General features: G+C 38.2%; 2 protein-coding genes across 5 annotated transcripts in view; one reads left to right on the top strand and one right to left on the bottom strand.

The window, feature by feature from the left end:
• Positions 1 to 15,074, bottom strand: part of LOC128011305 (voltage-dependent L-type calcium channel subunit beta-4-like) — a 35,245-nt gene extending 20,171 nt beyond the window's left edge. For 2 of the 4 annotated variants that reach the window (XM_052593544.1, XM_052593545.1), the window contains exons 1-2: positions 14,717 to 15,073; positions 12,934 to 13,026 (exon numbers count right to left, since the gene is read on the bottom strand). In XM_052593544.1, the coding sequence (XP_052449504.1) occupies positions 12,934 to 13,026; positions 14,717 to 14,797 (174 nt within the window). In that variant the 5' untranslated portion in view covers positions 14,798 to 15,073. Of the gene's footprint in view, positions 1 to 12,933; positions 13,027 to 14,716 lie in introns of all 4 variants that reach the window. The other 2 variants (XM_052593546.1, XM_052593543.1) reach the window with 2 other exon arrangements.
• A 4,803-nt stretch (positions 15,075 to 19,877) lies between these two features.
• The window catches only part of LOC128011259 (adenylate cyclase type 6), a 58,904-nt gene continuing 56,017 nt past the window's right edge, over positions 19,878 to 22,764 (top strand). Inside the window, exon 1 of the mRNA XM_052593454.1 lies at positions 19,878 to 20,092. The gene's annotated coding sequence lies outside the window, so the exon portion shown is untranslated. The remainder of the gene's footprint in view (positions 20,093 to 22,764) is intronic.

The raw sequence follows: 22,764 nt of genomic DNA, 5'->3' as shown, positions 1-22,764 counted from the left end.
AATATACAGAGCTGCTTCTAAAACGGAAGCTCAAACCCAAAATTCTAAAGATGGCTTAGCATTAGTTTCTCTGGAGTATAGGTCTGTAACTTCTGATCACTGAATCACCGTCATACTCGTCTGCTGCCATTATGACATCACCACTGTTTTGGAAAAGGAAATTTTCTGCCTTACAAAAGCCCACATCCACACTGTCATTTTCTTCCCATGTTCAAAGCCCAACTCAGCTGTGTGCAGATGTTTACCCCTCACCCCTTTCTTTAGCGAGTCTCTGATGGCAGATGAAGTCGGTTCACACCCACTCTCGCTTTCACTGCAACACCAAATATAGCACACAACACCCCCCCCCCCACACACCACCACCACCACCTCGCGGCTTCTCCTTTCCCCTTACAACACATACATCATCTCCCTCTCTGCACCATGGATATCATTTATCCATCAGACATATTTTAACATCAAGATACGCCCAAGGTTATCAAACAACACCACCTCGTTGTGAGGTAGGCGGAAATAATAAGACATAAACAAGGCATAATAGTGTAAAGCTAAGCAAATGCCTCAGTGCGTAAAACCACATTGCCGTGGGTGGAATGATGAAGGTGGTCGCTGAAATCAATGTAGTTGTAAAGAAATAGAGGAGGAAATGCATGGAAGTTCTGTGCTGGTGGGAGACGCTCTTCTGGTTGGAGAGGCCATGGCGATGCTTCCTCCTATATTTGAATCTCAGTCCTGATTCTGTCAGCTCCAAATAACAGCCTCAACAAAGCGAGCGGTACACATGGGAGGGAGGAGAGGAAGAAACAGGGAAAGAGAGAGAGAGAGAGAGAGAGGAATGGAAAGAAAGACAGACCAACATAAACAAAAGTCCCATGAAAAAAGGACAAGTCTCTTGAGACACTCACATGCAACGCAAACAACAACTGTTTCTGAAATACAAATTAAACTATTTGTATTTGAGTACTATTTTCCATATGAATGTCTCACTTGGTAAATATGTTAAAATGGATTTGAACCTCGCTGAATGTTGTTAGATTTATGCCTAAAAAAAAAAAAACTTTCAAGATTCATACCAAGTTACATACAGTTTTCTTCAATAATCATTGCTATATTGATGATACATTTGTTTGGGATCATCAATATAGTATTTCATTTCAGTCTCTAACCTACTTGTTCTATAGATCTGTGTGCTAGTGTTAAATGATACTGGTTTTGGCAACACTGATAAATTTTCTGACAGATGCCAATTATTATTTTTTATTTTTTGAGCTTCCCTTACCGAATGTGCTACACTGTCAGCAATAACCTGTCAATGGGCTTTTTTGATTACTGTCAGTTTAAAGGTGCTGTAGGGAACTTTTGTAAAAAAAATATTTTTTACATATTTATTAAACCTGTCATTATGTCCTGACAGCAGAATATGAGACAGATAATCTGTGAAAAAAATCAAGCTCCTCTGGCTCCTCCCAGTGTCCTATTGCCATTTGCAGAAATACATCGCTCCCGTTAAGAAACAACCAATCAGAGCTGCGGTCCGTAACTTTGTTTGTGTTCAAAATGTAGAAAAATGAACATAATAAGCGAGTACACCATGAATCAATTTTCTAAACCGTGTTTTTAGCTTGTCCTGAATCACTAGGGTGCACCTATAATAAGTGTTTATATTCTGACTATTTTAGATTGCTTCGGGGATACCGCGGCGGAGTAACCCAGTACCTTTGTGATTCTTCATAGACATAAACAGAGAGAAGTAGTTCTGGCTACGATGTTCTTCCGCAAGACGCAAGCAGTTCTGTTTATTAACCGCTAGAGCGTCAAAAGTTCCCTACTGCAGCTTTAAGTGCTGGCGATGCAGTGTTGCCAGATATAGCTATAAACACAAATGAAAACCGCCACATATAAAACAGATAAAAACTGACGCTAAACAGTCTTGTAAACTGTCTAAACTGAACTATACATGCAGACATTCATATGTGGAGTTTCAAACAGCAAATTAGTCATTCAGAGGTTAAATTTATCTTTAAACATGAAACATGCTTATGTCACTTTTACATCCAATTACAAACACAATACAAAACACAAAAATACATTTTTGAATTGAGGACATCCCTGGATTTCCCTAAGGAGATGTTTTATTTTATTTAGCTCACTTCTGGGAACAAATTTGTCTCCAAACTATGACTAAACACACACACACACACACCATCTGTAAGCAGCTCTGCAGTGGAGATGTAACACAACAGGCCAGGTGAGAGTGAATTATCTTGGTAACATCACCTTAGCTCACTGCAGCAACCATCACACACACACACACACACACACACACACACACACACACACACACATGAATTTAGTTTTTTGCTGTAGCTGTATTATTATTATTAATATTACATACTATTCATTGGTTATAGTAATAAGATTTGACCAAACCCCAGACCTGGAGTAATATATTTTTGGGACTCAACCTGTCCACTTTGGATAAGACACAACAAATCATGTGGTTTGTTGATTTGTTTGCGCAATATATTTAAATGTTTAAATGTATAAATAATCATAAATAAATATATAAGTAAATTATATTTGATAAAACAACATGGAATTTATGTCTCTAAAGTTAAGGAAAAAAGTATTAACACATCAAAATGTACAGTATTTGTGGAATGTGCCACCAAAAAAAAGAAAAAAAGGTTTCAAAAGGCTATTGAGTGGTTTGGGACCGCATGCACTTCCAGAACACAGAGACAGAAATAAATGGGACAAACTCTTGTTTCCTTTACTGAGGAGAAAGAGAAGCAGACACAGGAATGAAGCACTCATATATCTACACATTACCCCTCCTTGTGTTTATGGCCTGTGTGTGGCACAAGCGGGAAAAGTGCTCCTGCTAAGTGATCCTTAATGATGTTACGGCCATTTGTGAACTGTCAGAACGGCCATTTGCCATCCATTATTAATGCGATGGATTTCACCCACACTAATACCTTCACATTTCACTCTGATTCCATGTGGAAAAGACTGAAAAACACAATAGTGAGCAGGAGGAGTTTGTGTTCAGGAGAGGCTGTATGTCTTTGTGTCTGTCAGATATAAAAGATGGTTCTTCATCCTAAATTTAGCTTATTCCCGTCTGATTATTAGTCAGCAGAACTCAGATACAGCTGGATAGACACAGGCTAAACTTCACACTAACCAGGCTTCGGCTTTGAAGAGGAAATAAAACTAGCTGGCTTAATTGCCAGATACATTTTTAAATACATTTATACACAAAGTTATTCAAATGGAACTGTTTTAGTGTCAAACCAGGGTTATTATAGTTAACTAAACTAAAAACCTTAAAGGGTTAGTTCGCCCAAAAATGAAAATTATATCATTAATAACTCACCCTCATGTTGTTCCAAACCCGTAAGACCTCCTTTTATCTTCGGAACACAGTTTAAGATATTTTAGATTTAGTCCGAGAGCTCTCAGTCCCTCAATTGAATAAAAGTATAAAAAAAATTAAGTGTTCCTCTTGTGAAACAAATGTGCTTAATTGTATTGGATGTGTACTTGTACTGTACTTCAAATAAAGTATATTTAAAAAAAACTGTATTTAATATTAATGTAATAAATGGCTTGTGACTTATGTCACAAATCCGGCCTCTGTGGCCCTTCCTGAACACCACCATAGGGGACCGGTATTAGTTTAAAGAACTGCATTTCCCATAACACCCCATACCTGAGACTGATTGCCAGCACAGGTGTTTCCCATTTCAGTGTCCAACTTAAGCAGACACCGGACTCACACTCACTGCGAAGTCTTGATTTGCCAAGGCCAACACTACTGAGAATTTTTCCCTTGTATCCTGATTCTATGTTTACAACCCCAGATTGTTATTGTTATTCTGTGATTCTTTGCCAACATCTGCCAGGTAAACCGTTTCTGAGATTGGATTTGTCTCTGATAGGCGCTGCTGTTATCTGATCTTCACCTGTTTGACACTGCACTTTAATAAAAGCTGCAAATGAATCTTAGTGCCTCTCAACCCTCATTACAAAAGACTCCACCACAACAAGATACAGCAGCTGTCTATCAACTCACTACTGAGGTCTCCGCTCAAGCATCAATGTTAGCATCCCACCATCCCACCAATTGAGGCATTTCACCTCACTCACGGAGGAGCTGGGAAAGAAGTTACGGCCTTGTGAAGCACTCCACCTCTGTCTATTCCGGCCACCGCTGGGCCAACGCCACCCACTCAACACCTCAACCCACAGCCAATCCGCTCCCAGCCCTCGACTGTTGTTTCCAGAGAAATACGACGGCACGCCTAAGAAGTGTAAGGGCTTCCTGCTGCAATGTTCACTATTCATAAATCAACAACCTCTACTCTATCCTACCGATAAAAGCCAAGTCCCCTTTGTCTGTTCTTTGTTGACTGAAAGAGCGCTAGACTGGGAAACTACGGTGTGGGAGGGTGCAAATATGTTTTTCCCATCCTTCGAGAACTTTCTACGGCAGTCCCGTGAGGTATTTGAACATTCACTCTAAAGCAGGGGTACCCAACCCTGCTTCTAGCGATTGACTGTCCTGCAAAGTTTAGCTCCAGTCCTTATCAAACACACCTGAAGCAACTAATTTAGGTCTTCAGGCTCACTTAAAAATTAGAGGCAGGTGTGTTTGATTAGGGTTGGAGCCAAACTTTGCAGGACAGTCGCCCAACCAGGAGAAGGGTTGGGCACCCCTGCTCTAAAGACTGGTTCACTTCATACTGAGACAATTCACCTTTTCACCATCGATTCACTCCAGAATCCTTAATCTGCCCTGGCTGGAGAGACATAATTCCCATATTTCCTGGTCCACAAGACAGATTGTCCAATTGTCTGGATCATGTCACAAGGACTGCCTGTTACCTCATTTCCACTCAATCATTCCTCCGTCATTCCTCCTAAGCCCAACAAGTGCGAAGTTCCACCCATTCAGGGGTAACCAGCCGAATATCAAGACCTGGCTGAAGCTTCCAGCTAATTTAAAACCACACAATTTCCTCCTCATCCCACCAGTGATTGTGCCATCGATCTCATCCCAGGGTGCAGTCCCAACCAGAATTATCATTTTTCCCCTAACTCAACACGAAACTGAAGCCATAAGTACCCACATTGCAGAGGAACTAGCGAAACATTTCCCTGACATCAGTTTGCTTCTTCTTTGTGAAAAAGAAGGATGGAAGATTACGGCCCTCTATTGATTACCGTCATTTGAATGAGATTCCAGCTGCCCTCGAACAACTCCGATCAGCCAAGTACTTTACCAAGCTCGACTTACGTGACGCATACAACCTAATTCGCATTCGGGAGGGGGACAAGTGGAAAAATGCCTTTTCTACCACTACAGGGCGCTACGAGTACCTAGTTAATCTGTTCATGCTTGTCAATAGTCCGTCTATGTTTCAAGTTTACATTAATGATGTGTTAAATCATGTTAAATCGGTGGTTGATTGTCTACATCAACCACATTCTGTTATATTCTGACACGCTTGCGTCTCATGTGCAACATGTATGGGTAGTTCTACAGCACCTGATGGATCACCAACTGTATGGAAAGATGGAGAAGTGTGAGTTTCATCAATTCTTACCTTCATTACTGGGGTACATTATCAGTGCAGACGGGGTGGCGATGGATAATGAAAAGATCAAGTCCGTTCTCAAATGGCATCTGCCTAAGGCCATCAAAGGTCTGCAGCATTTCCTGGGGTTTACTAACTTCTACAGGTGGTTTATATGCAACTTCAGCACTATAGCCGCACCGTTGACATTATTGCTCAGGGGAGGCAAGCATTGTCTTGTCTGGTCTACAGCAGCCACAGAGGCCTTTCAACAGCTGATGGAGAGATCGCACCAATTCTATATCATCCTGATCCTGAGTTCGAATTTACTGTGGAGGTCGATGCATCTAACACAGGTATCAGAGCTATTCTGTAACAACGCAAGGGCAACCTAGAGGGCGCCAAACTCCCATTCACAGTGCTCACAAACCATTGAAATCTGGCATACATCAGATAAGCCAAGAGACTCAATCCCCCGCAGGCAAGATGGCCGCTGTTCTTCTTACGGTTGGACTTTCCGTTTAACTTACCACGAGGTAAAGTGAGGAAGGCGAGGAGGCATATCGAGTAGGGGTTGAACGACTTGAGATTTTTTTAAGTCGACTAGTCGCTGATGACGTCATTAATAAACAAATAAGTCTGGAGCTGTGAAAAACACCTTGTATACAGCTATGGCATATGACACAGCGCTGCGCACATGGCTATTGCCCCATAACAGCTCATTTTTATCAGTTCTTGCGATCTGTGCGTGACATACGAGCTGCTGTCTGTAGCCTATGTGTGTGCGTTACACTGCAGCAGCGCATTAGATTAGAACAGCAATTAACTTCCCTGTACAATATGCTGTTTAGAATGTGCAGTCTCCCGTTCAATTTCGAGCATCAAGTAATATAAACACACATGCCTTATGGACCTTTCGGAGTATACATTTATTTGTCATTTTAACTGTTTGGAAACGGTGCGTAAATGTGGAAGTCTTTTAAACATTTATTATCCTGTTGCACCCTCTATAGGACCGGCGACTAGACAAAGTCAAGTTTAAAGCGTCATGGCAGAGCATTGAAGTTGACTAGTCGATTAGTCGGTGCAACCCCTAGTATCGAGTCTGGTTTCTCTCAAGGTTTTGTTCTCCATTCTGTCACCGATGGAGTTTCGGTTCATTGCTGCTGTCGCCTCTGGCTTGCTTAGTTGGGATCACTTCATCTACAGCGATATTGTTGACTTGATCGCAAATAAATGCACAGACACTATTTAACTAAACAGAGATGACATCACTGAATTCAATGATGAACTGCCTTTAACTATCAGAATCAGAATCAGAATCAGAATGAGCTTTATTGCCAGGTATGTTTACACATACGAGGAATTTGTTTTCGTGACAGAAGCTCCGCGGTACAACAGAATGACAGCGACAGAACATAAAACACATAATAAAAGAATAAAAAATACAAATAAGTAGATAGTGAATGACAATATACAAATGACAATTGTAGGCAGGTATATTACAAAATGCAGTTATGTATGTACATATATATTATGTGCAAAATTTAAGTGTATACTAAGTATGTGTGTTAGATAAATAAAGTGTATGTGTATATAAATATAAAGTGTAGTGTGTTCGCCGTTATTATCAGCTGTTCATAAGATGGATTGCCTGAGGGAAGAAACTGGTCCTGTGTCTGGTCGTTCTAGTGCTCAGTGCTCTGTAGCGTCGACCAGATGGCAACAGTTCAAAGAGGGAGTGTGCTGGATGTGAGGGGTCCAGAGTGATTTTGACAGCCCTTTTTCTCACTCTGGATAAGTACAGTTCTTGAATAGATGGGAGAGTTGAACCGATGATTCGCTCAGCAGTCCGGACTACCCTCTGTAGTCTTCTGAGGTCAGATTTAGAAGCTGAGCTGAACCAGACAGTTACTGAAGTAAAGAGGAAGGATTCAGTGATTGTGGAGTAGAACTGTTTCAGCATCTCCTGTGGCAAGTTAAACTTCCTCAGCTGGCGAAGGAAGTACAACCTCTGCTGGGCCTTTTTCACAATGGAGTCAATGTGATTGTCCCACTTCAGGTCCTGAGAGATAGTGGTTCCCAGGAACCTGAATGACTCCACTGCAGTCATAGTGCTGTTCATGATGGTGAGTGGGGGGAGTGCAGGGGGGTTTCTCCTGAAGTCCACCATCATCTCCACTGTTTTGAGGGTGTTAAGCTCCAGGTTGTTGAGAGTGCACCAGACAGCCAGCTCTTTTACCTCCTGTCTGTAAGCAGACTCGTCACCGTCCTGAATGAGGCCGATGAGTGTGGTGTCATCTGCAAACTTCAGGAGCTTGACAGAGGGGTCCTTAGATGTGCAATCGTTGGTGTACAGGGAGAAGAGCAGTGGGGAGAGAACGCAGCCCTGGGGAGCTCCGGTGCTGATTGTACGGGTGCTGGATGTGTATTTTCCCAGCCTCACTGGAGGATGCAGGAGGTGTAAATGGTGAGAGTGCTTGATTGGAGAGGTGTTCAGGATGGGTTGCAGGAGTTGTGAAGGGTGTGAATGGTTTTGTGGGGAGGCGTTCAGGGCAGGTGATGGGTGTTCTTTCAAACCTGCAGTAAAACTCGTTCAGATCGTCTGCCAGTCGTTGATTCTCTACAGTGCTGGGGGGGTGGTGTCTTGTAATTGGTGATCTTCTTTAGACTTTTCCACACTGATGCGGAGTCATTGGAAGTGAACTGAGTCCTTATTTTTTCAGAATAATTCCTCTTTGCCACTTTGATCTCCTTTTCCAATGTGTATTTAGCCTGTTTATACAAGACATTGTCCCCCTTCACGTAAGCATCTTCTTTGGCCTGACGGAGCTGTCTGAGTTTTGCAGTGAACCACGGTTTGTCATTATTGTAAATTAGTTGAGTCTTTGTAGGAATACACATATCCTCACAGAAACTGATATATGATGTTACGGTCTCTGTGAGTTCATCCAGATCGGTGGCAGCAGCTTCAAAAACACTCCAATCAGTGAGGTCAAAACAAGATTGTAAATCCTGCTCTGCTTCATTGTTCATTGTTCATGTAACATGCTGTCTGTATTTTGGCAGTTCACGGGACAGATTGGCTTATCATTTTGCATTATTGACACATTGTTTTCCTAATGAATGTTGTTCAGTTGCTTTGACGCAATGTATTTTGTTTAAAGCACTATATAAATAAAGGTGACTTTGACTTTGACTATCGAGTAAGGGAGATCTTGCATTCCTGACGTTGAGGCAGGGTGTTACAGTAACTCATTGACTGGGGAGGTTACGGCCAAGACCAAGGCTAACACTACTGAGCATTTTTCCTCTGTATCCTGAATCTGTGATTCTCTGCCGACTGCCCTGACATCTGCCTGGTAACCCGTTTCTGAGTTTGGATTTGTCTCTGATACGCCTGTTGCTGTTATCTGATCCTTGCCTGTTTGACACTATATATATATGTGTGTGTGTGTGTGTGTGTGTGTGTGTGTGTATTAGAGTGGATGAAGAGAGCAGAGGAGGAATGATACAGTATGATGCACAGAAATGATAAACTACCAGGAAACCAGAGAGAGAGGCTTATCCTCTCAGTTCTGTATACACTTTTAATCAACATTAATTTTTATGCCAAAATGAAAGCCACTAGAAGCCACCCCGAGTCCACACATGAGAGAGGGTTCACGTGGGGTGCGTTTTCATGTGATAAGAAAGCAGATGGGATCGGATAGAGTCTTGAAATAGATCCACTCAACAGCAGCAGGTAAATGCCACAGTTTCTCCTGCAGAGATGAGTCACAATCCAGCAAGACAACCCCACCCGAGTCAGAGCTAAGAGTTCTGGAAGTCAGCACGAGAAACCAAAACAAAGCTACATCTACAGCTCCAGTTCAAAACGAATAAGAGAGAAGGGAACCTTTGTATTTGAAGGTCCTAAAAATAGAGATTGCTCTGCCATTTTATGCTTATCATTAAAATGCAGCATGCCATTTCTGCAACAGAATTGCATAAATAATAACACATTTTTACACTTCATTTTTTAAAATAGTAATATAATATAGGTATAATTATAGTTAAAATGTACAATAAAAAATATTACAAATGATATAGATATTTAAATATATGGTATACTACCATTCAAAAGTTAGGTCAGTTTTCTTTTTCAAGAAATTCTTATATTTTTTTATTCAGCAGGGATGCATTTAATTGATTGAAAATATTAAATCAAATTTATACAAAATATTTTTTCCACATAAAAAGATTTCTGAAGAATCATGTGACACTGAAGACTGGAGTAGTGATGCTGAAAAAAATCAGCTTTGATCACAGGAATACGTTACTTTTTTAAATATTTTAAAATAGAAATTATTCAAACATAATATTTCACAATGTTTTATTACAGTGTATACTGTATTTGTTTTAAATAAATGCAACTTAAGAGACTTCTTAAAAAAAAAAGATCATACCAAATAATCATACCAACTTTATTTCTGCATCTAAAAGTATATTAGAAAAATAAAAAATATGTAATTGACAAATATGTAATTCTATATTAGCAAAATAATATAGATATCATTAAAATGTTAATAAATATTGAATTATAATAGTAGGTAGAAGTTTTATCAGTGTCTGATAACCCAGACATTTCAATTACACTACAATTAACAATTAAAAAGTTAGGTCTGTTTATTGTATTTTATTTTTAAGAAATTCATATTTATTTATTTAGCAATGGCAAATTAAATTGACAGAACAGATCAACTAAATCAATACAAAAGATTTCCCATGCCAATGTGTGTGTTTTTTTTTTACTTATATTTAAAAGACTCCTCAAAAATGCTAATTATCTTAAGCAGGACAAATAGGAAAAGAAATGTTTCTTGAGCAGCATATTAGAGAGATCTCTGATGTGACACTGAAGACTGTTGATGCTGAGGAACGATGCTGAAATTTGAAAATCCAGATTTGCTTCACAGGAATAAAGTACTTTTTATAATATATTCAAAATGGAATAATATTTCACAATTCTTAGTGTATTTACTAGATTTTTATACAAATAAATGCAACCTTGGTGAGCATAAGATACTTTTTTCGGAAACATGAAATAATCTTACCAACCTCAAACTCAAACAGCAGTGTAAATGTAAACTAGCAAACACAACCCAATTTAACTCCTATAATCCATTCTTTCACACTTAACATTCACAGTAATGCACTGCCTCCTGTAAAGCATCCCTTTATGAAATACAGCACATTCACCACTGTCTTCATGCATGTCAGGAATCCATGATGTACGTCACAGATGCTTATTTTCAGGTACACCATCACAGCACAGTTTTAATGAACACCGAGAGAGCGTGAGGATTTAACATTCACCAGCAGGCTCCACTCCAAATGAGCTCCATTAATATTTTACTATTTTAATATTTTAGGAACGGCGATATTTTGGGAGAAAATTGAAACTGCCACGACCTCCTGGTCTTGAAAATTAACAACCTGCTCAATATGCCGTCTCTTTTTCCACACACACACACACACACACACACACACACACACACACACACACACACACACACACACACACACACAGACACACACACACACATACACACACACACATACACACAAATGTTAACACATTAAACACTGCATGGCAGATGGACGCCCAGATAGTCAATTAATACCCTTTAAGTCTGTAAACTTGCCTTTGCTTCCACACAGATGAATTTAGAGTAGGTATCTAAGTGTGTCACATTTTACAAGCTGAATATAAAGACGAATGAGCTCATAGCGCAGAACAAACCAAAGAATTTGGGTCACTCATCACAGAGGAAATTAATTGATGTAGCGAGGCTGACATAGATGTTGAAGTGTGCCATGGATAAATTCAGTGTGCTTGTGCTCCTATTTTTACCTTTTGGTGTTTTCAAAAGATTCTCTTAAAAAACAGATGAAGAAGCTGCAGGAGAGTAATGGAGCTGCCTCCACCTAGCGGCCACGTCTCGACTTACAGCACGAGAGAGACAGTGACAGATCAGGGTAGACTTTATCCTTATAGATACTGATACTAATACACATTAGACAGGGTTTTTAGACACTGAAGGAACGTAAAAACTAAAGAAGAAAAAATGCAATAGAAATCTGAAGACATACTGTCACCCAGATACAAGAGATTTGACTAAGACTCTTTTTCTAAACGTCTAGTGAGATTAATGATTGCAGCAGCCAGTAGTTCATTAGTAACAGTTTTTAAGAGTGTGGAAATTGAGAAGTTTTCAGATGTTTTAACAACACGAAAACAGCCTTTCATAACACCCAAACAACGAATTTTGGTTTTAGTGAAATACACCACAAATACACCATACTCATATGCTTCAGAAAAACTCCTTGGTCCTGATTGTAAAAAAATTTAGGGAAAAAAAATTAAGTATCAAGTTCTATCAACATTTCTCCAGTTTTATTATCCTATTTAATGCTCATTTATTAGGAGAAAGACAAACATCTTTATTTCACTTTGTTTCATTAATATATACTGTATATACAGTACACACACACACACACACACACACACACATACATATAAACAACACCCTCACATATACATTACATATTACATAATGTACCATTACATAAGAATATATTTTGTGTGCATATTTATATTAAAATATGAGTAAAGGTATATTAAAAGTACTACATTTAGCTTTATTATAAGCATATACCTCTGCAATATAAATATATATATATATATATATATATATATATATATATATATATATATATATATATATATATATATGTGTATGTGTATGTATATGTATATGTATATGTATGTGTATGTATGTATGTATGTATGTATGTGTGTGTGTATATATATATATATATATATATATATATATATATATATATATATATATATATATATATATATATATATATATATATATATATATATATATATATATATATATATATATATATATATATATATATATGTTCATGTTCCTGTGGCTCAAGTGGTAGAGCATTGTGTTAGCAGCGCAAGGTTGTGGGTTCGATTCCCAGGGAACACGTTAGGTAAAATATGTTAGCCTGAATAAATTGTAATTTGCTTTGGATAAAATTGTCTGCTAAATGCATGCTTTTATGCAACTTCCACTTCTGAGAAACCCTGAAATATGAAAAGGGTTTACGAGACACCTGCTGGTTCCCGCCTCCAGAGTCACTTCTCCTAGTCAATCTACAAAACGTCTGTCAATGCTAAAGAATTGATTAACACAGAGTAACCACTCAAACAGCCTCACATGGAAACCTAATGACAGAAACTATATATAGCATGGGAACGCTGACTGGTTAAGCGGCGTCTTACCTGTCGTTTGATGAAGCTGGAGGTGGTGTCAGACGAGGTGCTGCCATCTGAGCGTTTAAAACGACCCTTGCGCTTCGGCAACTTTCGTGGTAGCTATACGGAGACAAACACATCAAAACAAACAGTCACCCTGTTACAGTAACATCAGACACAAGACGCCTTGTAAATAAGATGCAATTTGTTGAAAAACCCAGTTTTTTGTTCCAATTGCTTGCACACATTTTCAACACTTTGCCTCCTTTTTTTTTCAAAACTTTACATTCAAATCCAAGAATTGCACACGCAAAATACAAAATGCCTCGCATCTCTTGCATAACGAAGCACTGCATTCAAAATATCACAAACACATCTCAAAAGCAAACATCTGCAAACACCTTTCTCATAATCTTAATTCCTGTTTTTCACAGTTTTGGTGTGTTACATAGGGAATTGTCTGTTGTGTTTTTTCAAAAAGTGTTTTTATGAAATGAAAAACAGAGTAAAGGCTGAGAATTAGTGTATGGTTCTGCAGATGTGCTTCTGGTGTTTGAGTGACAGGTTTCAGAAATTGTGACAAATAAAGATTTTGTGTGTAAGCAGTAAGTTGGTAAACTGGGCTAGGACACCAGATGTGACTGTGGAGCTCCAGCAGCACTTAGATTAATGCTCACATCATAGGAAATGGGTCTGGAGTTACTCTAAGCTCTTTAAATATTCGAAAGTAAAGTCTTTAAATATGACATATAGATATAAAGGTTGTAACTGTCCTAGTCAGCATATATATAGTATTAAACGCATCAACTGCTCAGTCTTACAAGTTGGTTTTCTTTTGGATCTGAAATCTTTAAATACAAAAAGTAATACTGATAGCCCTCAACTAACTGCTAGTTAGTCAGACTGGTTTTTAGGACACAATTTTAACATAATGACTGTATTTATTATGTAACTAGCAATTTACATTTATTATGTAACTAGCAACTAACTTTTTTTTTTGGTATTTAACAATAGACGTGTTGGAAAATCTAACCAAATCTCACAGGAAAATTTAGCTTTTTATTTATTTATTCTAAATTTATGAAAACATAATGTTGGAGTAAGTACTAGACCCCAAACAAAAACGCGATTGGAGCGTAAATAGTATAGAAAAACATGAATGAGATTATACGAATTCATAGCCAATTCAGCAAAATTTAAAACGGATAAAACGGACCCATTTTAACGGGTATGACCAGCTAATATCTGGTTTGTTGCTGGTCCATGATGGTTTAGCTATTGACCAGTTTGGACCAGCTAATAGACCTGCTAGAAACCAGTTACCATCTTCAAAAACAGCTTAATGTGGTATTTGAAGCAGGGCAGGTGACCATTGGACTTGAGTTGGCTACAGGTGAGACACATGACTAGTGAGGTTTTACCATAAAGATTATAAACCCGTTCATCCGTCGAAACTGACAGAAAGCAAGTTTGAACTGATAAATGAGCAGTGTGTCTACAGATGCCCGGCCTGAAGGACGAGGCCTTGGCTGCGGTGGGAAATCTCAGGGCGGAGGAAAAACAGGAATTGGGAGTTTCGCTGATGATGGATGGAGGAGCATCAAAATCTTATCAACATCTCTCCTCCGCTCATTAAAAACGAGAGCGCGTGACTGACTGAAAGCGCGTTAAAGGCGATATTACACGGGCAGATTGTGTAGCTGTAGCGCTCTGCGGGTATATGAAGCGCTTCAATGCACGACCGCTCAACAACAAGTAGCAAGAAATTAACCATTTATGAGATCAGATTCAAATCCTCCAAAATTCTTACCTGAAAATAGTGCGACTGAGAAGCGCTTTCTACACCAGACAGAGGGTCTGCGGAAGATTTGGACATCTTTACTTGCACCATCTATTTGGGAGCGCAGGGAGGCGGGTGCATGCATGCATTGGTCCTTACTGAAGAAACGGCGATACCAAATACATATGCCTCCCGAGGAAGAAGAGGGTATCACGATTGAACAGTCAAGCTTCTGTTTGAGCTGCATACGCAGAGATCCTAAGATATATTCCCTCGCACGGGTGATTATAAATCGAGACTGTAATACAAGGTGTGCAAATGCAACGGGTCTGTTTCTTGTGCGAGCGCCTTTTGTAATGATGAGTCTCGCGCTACAGTGTGCCCCTCTCTCTCTCTCTCTCTCTCTCTCTCTCTCTCTCTCTCTCTCTCTCTCTCACTCTCTCGGTAGGCTACATACTATTTTTTTAATCCAAAAGTGGGTAGATAAAAGAGTCAAAGAAAAGCAAGATCTTAACCGCTACAATTGAATCCAGCTGAATTATATTCTAGACTTTGTGCATATCTGAGATTTCTCAAATAAGAACAGTGCAGTGATTTACATCACAACATAAAATAGGTGTTCTGGAGAAATAACACTAGTTTCTTTAACAGCCTAGCCCTATAGGCTTCAAAAATGTAGAGTGACTCTCTGCAGACTAATGGCAGACGGAAACCTGTCTGAAAACAATCATAATTTGCGTTATTATTTTGTCTTGTGGAGTACATGTTATTATCTGTTATTTCTGTAAAATTATCAAAAATTCTAAATGGACAAATGTATCCAGTGATGCAAAAATTTCAGCTTTTTCCACTGTCAAATTTCACCATTTTGAATTGAAAATATTGTATAATTTACATGACTAATGTTATTCCTAACAGAATGTGACGCAGCAAGAAACATTTGGCTTTTTTAACATATTAGGCATACAAATAAACATGAATGTGTACATATTTTAAATATTTGTTAATAACTGTTTTTCCTTGTAACACATTATTTATTTGATTGTAATACTTAATTGTATTGTGACTTCTCTATATTTAGAATTATATTTATTAATATTACAATCAGTCACCTATACATTAACATTAACATAACAGTAAAATTGTTTATTTTAGCACATGCGCTTTGATTTTGTATGGCATCTTAAGCTAGATTTATGTGGCCAGACTATATATGTAATTTCACCTAGATGTGCTTTCAAAGATTTAAAAGGAAATGTAAAATTACAGCTTGGAAGAGAACAGGAATGTAGCTCAGTAAGAGGAGTGTGATCCATAACTACTTTGAAACTCATCATAAACACACATACACCCACACGAAAGTGTTCAAACCTGCCATCTCATTTATGACAGCAGATCACTTCCTTCTTCAAACAACAGGTATTTCAACTTTCAACCTCATTTCCACATATAAAACAGTGGTTAAAAATAGAAGCATACGGTTAAAATAGAAAGAGTAGGCTAATATTCCGGCGTAACTGGAGTTGTGATCAAAAGTGTCTTGTGTTTTTGAGTTTATGTCCAAGGGTCCTTCCTTCCTGTTTACGCCGTCACGCTGAAGCAATCAGGCTGTCAAACACGTGAAATTAAACTCCTCTGGCAGCCACTAATCGTCAGACACAGAAATCATGCGGCCATTGTTGGGAGCCGATGTGACAAGTGATGCACTACTGACAGCTGGACTCTCAGCAGGGCCCTGTCTATGTGTAATTACAGGTGATAAAGAGCTTTCTATGTGATGTTTGTTTGTTTTGATTGCTTTAATTGCAATGATTGTCATGCATATGGTTTCTACTGCTTACAACTTAAACATAAATGCCCCTCTAATTGGCACAACTGTTATGTAATACGTTGTTTATAACAGTATTCAGGTTATGTCACATAAGACAAGTGCTGATGTAGTTTAACACCTGGCTGTGTGCCTAACCCTGCAAAGCCTGGCTCCTGACATATAAGCGGATAGTTAAAGAAATCAGATTTTACTGAAATGGAAAACGTTTTATTTATTAATTTTTTGGCAAATATACTAGGCTACACTGTAAAGATCAATAATTTGTAATTGTTACTTTAAAGAGCAATCTTTATGATTTAACCCATGAAAATAAATGAATTCAAATAAAATAACATGTTATAAAATTAATGAATTTAGGCTGATTTAGTGATGTATACTTGTATATAATGAGACCTTTATAACAATATAAAAGACTACTTTCATACCTCCCAATTCGATATATTTAAATAGTTGTGTAGTTTTTATTGTAGGGGCAAGACAATTAAATCAATGCAGCACAATGATACCATGTTCGATACTAATATTTTAATCCAATTTGTCTAAAAAAAAGTTTTTTATGGATAATCAAGTAAACCTAAGTTGCTTCAGACCAATAAGTGTTAATCTTGAATTATTAACATAAAAGTTACAGTACAAACTAGAGCACACTAGATTATGTACAACAGGTTTTTCCAGCCAACCTTCTGATCATGCTAATAGTATAGAGGCCTTGGAAATTTGCATTTTATCAAATATGATAATAGTATGCTTAATAGGGTTAACTACTACACTTTTGTTCACACAAGCATGGCCTTCTTTCAGCTAAAGAACTGTTAATGGTATATTATCTTAACGTTTCACTATTACAGTTCTACGATACTGTGGCCGAATCAAACGAACAGCAGCACCGCTTCCTCAGAGAGCACAGCCCTACCTTAAGGCATCGAGGAACCTATGAAGGGCAAAGATCTGGCAGTCTATCCAGACCTATTTGTCAGCTGAGCATTAGACAAATAGTACTGCATTTACTTTACCCTTTTTCATGTCTGCCTTCACCACAGAACAGCAAAACAACAAGCAGTGTACAGCGGCACTGAATTACTATTGTGTAAACACAGCAGACGGAAATCATTCCAAGCTTTTGTGTAAATGAAAAGCAGGCTGCTCATGTTTGTGTCCTAGTGTGTGTGTTTAGATGTTTTAATCAACATCATTTAATGATCGCAAGACACATATCCTTCTTGTTACGAATGCACACACAAAACAAGGGAGCCATTTGAAGAGTTTAATGGGAAATCCAAAAACCAAATCCAAAACAGGAAAGAGGTCAATAACAACGAAAGCAGTCCAAAAACAGGAAACATGAAAAACACGGGAACACGAGAAAGCAGGCTGACATGAAACAAGGACTCCATGAAACAGATAGAAACAAACCAGGTTTATATGGACAGGTGAAAAACGATGAAAGTGTGGACAGATGAGTGCATTTAACAGGTGTTCAATTAACGGTGATGAAAGGGACAAAGACTTGTGGGAAATGTAGTGCCTGCAGTGGGGTGACTCTATGGGTAAGTGAGACCACTAGTGGACACCCAGGGAAACACAGACCAGGCATTGTGACACTTCTGCGCTTAATAAATGGTGGGTGTGCTATGTTAAAATGAAACTGGTTTGTCTTCACTAGTTAGTCTTTATTTTACTTACTAGTTGCATTTGTCTTGGCTTGTCCCCTGTCTATTCAAATGTGCATGGAAGTAGGTATACCAAACATTTAAACAATAGCCATTCATGGTGTTATATTTGGCTCTCTAGCAGTTTGCATAACTACACAGATCAGTACAGCTGGAAATTTGTCTATTATGTTCACTAGAATTCATTGTCTAGTATATTTTTGCAGTGCATCATAAAAACTGTTAATTTGGATAGTCAATAGGGCACTTATTGAATGTGTTAACTGTAAATGGTTTTTAAATTAGTTTTTATGAGACCATTGTAAAGTTGCATGAGTCAGAACAGAGTCACTGCGACATTTTGGCCTGCAGTTGTTGTTGTTGAAAACATAGAGCAAGAGTGCTAATTCAGAGAAGTCATTTACACTATCGTTTAATTATTTACTCACCAAGGCTTGCATTTATTTGATAAAAATACAGTAAAAACATTGAAATTGTGAAATAATATTACAATTAAAAATAAGTGATTTCTGTTTCAATATATTTTCTAATGTAATTTATACCAGTGATACAAAGCTGAATTTACAGCATCATTACTCCAGTCTTCAGTGTCAAATGATCCTCATCATTCTAATATGCTGATTGATCAATTTAATGCAACCTTGCCAAATAAAAATAAAATAAAATAGAAGTAGAAAAATGACAACAAACATTTTAACAGTATCTACACCGTAAACTTTCAAGTTACATTGATAAGAAATGTCTAAATAATAAATAAATAAAATAAAAATCTATATAAGATGTGGCAAAAGATTCAGTGGTTTAGATAAGGACAATAGTGAGGACGACTGACTTCAAGGCTTTTTTCTTTTTTATCTGATATGTTATGAGGAACTCTGGCTGATATGCATGCAGTAAAATGTCACCAGTGTCAGACAGGACGTCTTACAGTGTTGGCAGCTGACAGTGCAATATACTGTATATCGCTAATATTTTGAGCCATTTAGTTTTTCCCGGTTATGGTAGCAACTAATAAGACCAGTACTTAAAATGAAAGATACAACTGAAAAAAACTGTTAATTTATCAGTATGCGTGAGAGGATGAAAAATAAAAAATAATAAATATAAACATAATTGCATACAATAAGGGGAAAGTATGGGAAAATACTTTGCTTAAGGACTGTGCAATTAAAAAAAAGTTAAATGTGTTCAGAAAAGTTATTATAGTTTTAGAGGCAATGACATAAATTATAAACCAAGTATGAAACATGTCTTGAGTTTTAATGTTATTAGAATTTCAACAAAAATCCAATTTGTACCAAATTGGCATTTTTGGTCCCATAGGTGGGCTAACAAAGCAGTTTCCTTTGATCACTATATCTATAACTGAATAATGTAAAACAATTTTTCTTTAAAAAAAATTCTTTCTTTTTTTATTTTTTATAAAGAGTCTGCTTGTGGTATGTGGCTTTCAAATAAATGCCATTGGTTTTGACATTTTGCTATTACAGGCTAGTGTCCAAATATTTTGGTTGTCTATCTATAGATAGATAGATAGATAGGTAGATAGATAGATAGATAGATAGATAGATGTCACCTGTTTGAGCGTCTGTCTCCATATGAGAGCAGGGGAGGAGGAGGAGGAGGAGGGGGACAGGTGAAGGCAGCTGGCAGTGAGGAGCTGCTTGTTCGCAGGCCTTTAGGGGGAGTGTTGAGACGCGTGGAGATCGAGACTGGCACCGCGTCTGTGTGAAGGGGGAGAGGCTGGGAAACGACTGAGCAGCGAGGCAGAGCTACACTGTCTGTGGCCCTCTGTCCCCTCGTCCTCGATGCCTGCAAAAACACATCGCCCTGTCGATAACACGGACGCGGAGCGATCGAGGGCGACGCCACTGCTGTAGCGCCAGAACCGGAGAGATGTGCACGGTGAGTCAGATCTTTTTCCAGGGTGATCAGTCATGTTTTATGTAGGGCTGCTTACTAGTATGATTTCTGATGGACAGACGTTATACTCGCGTTTGTCTTGAATAGAGGACACTCGGAAGAGTCGGATGCGTGCGTGTGGACGGCTTTAATGCAGCCTTGGTTTTGACATAGCAACGGCCAAATGCAACACCCCTCTCCCTCTGTCCATTCACACCAGCGATATATTCAAGATTAAATGCAGTGCCTGCTGATGTTGCCCTAAATGTCGAGCGCTCCCGCAAATTCGTGAAAGATATAGGTGCAAAACCGCGGCTGCCGGTGTCTAAACAGATGTCATGCGTGAGGCTTGGGGAATAAGGCTTGATGTTCATCTGAGGGTTGAGATGTGCGTGTTTGCCTCTGTAAAACAAGGCGACGATGACTGATGCGTTGGAATGTTCCGCGCGTTATGATCCCCATAACATGTCCACCGCGGATCTGGACCGGGTGGATGTGTGCACGACCCGGAGCGCGCTAGAATCGGGCTTTTCTTGGGTGAAGGACGGGGCTGTGTAGCCCACACTTTGCGATCGGGTGTGACATGCTGTGTTGCACAAGTATCTGCACACTGTTACTGTAACAGCCTCGACACGGTCACTGCTGTGAATATGGTACACAAGCACACACACACACTGAACGCTGAACACACACTCAGTGTTATGTAACGAACGAAACATCTCCAAACGGCCTGTGGGAGAAATGCTGCATAGTTCTTCTGGCAACATGAGCCATCGATGAAGCGCTGAAATTATGCAGCATGCATACGTTATGGCGACGGCGAACAGTTGATGTTTATATGTGCACGCGTCGATGCTTTCTAGCGTAAATAGTCGTTTATGGTCTTTTTTTTTTAATGGAAGCACAATTTGACTGATGCAGCGGTCTTCCATTAGAGGAAACTGGGATTTAGATTAATAACACATAGTGTTGAGAGACTGATGCGACACTGTGATCTCTATATTTGCATTATGTAACATCAGCACACGGCTGTTGAAATGTCGTGCAAACGTCCCGGAGGGAATACAGGGCTTGACAGATACAACCACATGTCCTGCTATATGTGCAGTTATCATCTTTAGTATGGCCTCGGATTCTGAATATGACTCAGTAGATTGGTTATGAGTTTACATGCATTGTACTGTGTCATTTGATCGTTGTTTCATCGAAAGTAGCGATGCTCGGTTTGTGCGTGAAGCATTGTTTTGAGTTGGAGTTGACCGATTAATCGATTCTCAACCGAGTGATTCGTTAATAACCCGGACCGAATCGTTCCAAAGCGGGAGTGAACTTGCTAGAAATGGTATACTAGCACTATACTCTTACTGTTTCTATCATACTAGCCTTTATCTTATTTCTATTGTGTATAGAACCATTGTTGTAAAAAAATAATTTAGTTTGGATACTTTTGACATTTCTGGTTTTCTCAGAAGTGGAATTTGTATTTGGGTTAATTTAGTAATAAACAAAAACTTCAACACATAGCCTATAGGCAAATAATAAGAAGAAGAACATCAACAAAAAAACCTTGGGGCTCCCATTTGCTCCAGTATCAAAAGAAAAACTGATGATAACATGTCATTGACTTTACAAAATAGGAAATAATATTGACAGGTTGTTCGTACTAATCGGACTGAGAGAAAAGATGTCAACTTTGCCGTTATTGCCTCAGCTGCTAAAAACACCAGTTTTGTAAATACATACAGATTTTGAATATGCTAGATTTACAATGTAAATAACTATGGAAAAGCATTTGAAAGAGATACATACTTTAACTGGCATAAATGCTATTGGAAATAAGTTTATGACTTGGTTGACAGTTTTATCAACCAACATATCAAAATAGCAAATTTTGTTGAGAGGTATTATTATTGTTAAAAGTGCAATAATGAGAGATGCACACCAATTTAACCAGTGTTTAATGTAAATGTAAATTTCATTTAGCTCCTCAGTTTTTATGAGCTGAATCATAGCTGCAACAAACTGAACTAGGATACATGACATTATATTAAAAACACATATTAATAAAACATAAAATAAAAAGTGTAATTAAGAATTTTTTTGCTAATTTTAATAAGAATATAGATCATTCATATGTTCGTTCTGCTGGTTTAGGCCTGAGTGATTGGATCCATTTAAGATGATCACTTCTTATCTCTAGTAATCTGGAATTATCTGATTAGGCAAACAAACAGTTATCACTGATAGAAAGTGGCATTGCCTTCAATATGTTTTAACCACTAAATTTAATATGAAATTTAATATGAAAAATTAAAATGTCCAAAGTCTTTGAACAACAATTAGTCAGTGTGGATTAATGCAAAGTCATAAATGAATGTTAAGCAGTCAGTTATACAGTGTTGCCCTGGACAACTGTCATTACTTGGAAATATTTGTCCAATGCAAATCAAGTGTTCCAGAGAGCAGTGCAATAATATCTGCTTATGCATTGATACTTAGTTTTCATATTCAGCGTTGCAGTCAATAAAGCTTTATTTGCATGATTCTTAAGATGTACAATATCGAAAGAGCATATAAAGTACTTACAGGGTGCATAAAATACACTAAATGATCATAAATTGATTTAAGAGCTGGCTCTGGGTTTTTTTTTTTTTTTTTTGTTTACAGTAATTTCA

This window comes from Carassius gibelio, chromosome B23 (assembly GCF_023724105.1).
Source record: "Carassius gibelio isolate Cgi1373 ecotype wild population from Czech Republic chromosome B23, carGib1.2-hapl.c, whole genome shotgun sequence".
Taxonomy (NCBI): domain Eukaryota; kingdom Metazoa; phylum Chordata; class Actinopteri; order Cypriniformes; family Cyprinidae; genus Carassius; species Carassius gibelio.
Note: the sequence above shows the minus strand (reverse complement) of the source record. Positions and strands in the feature narration are given on the sequence as shown.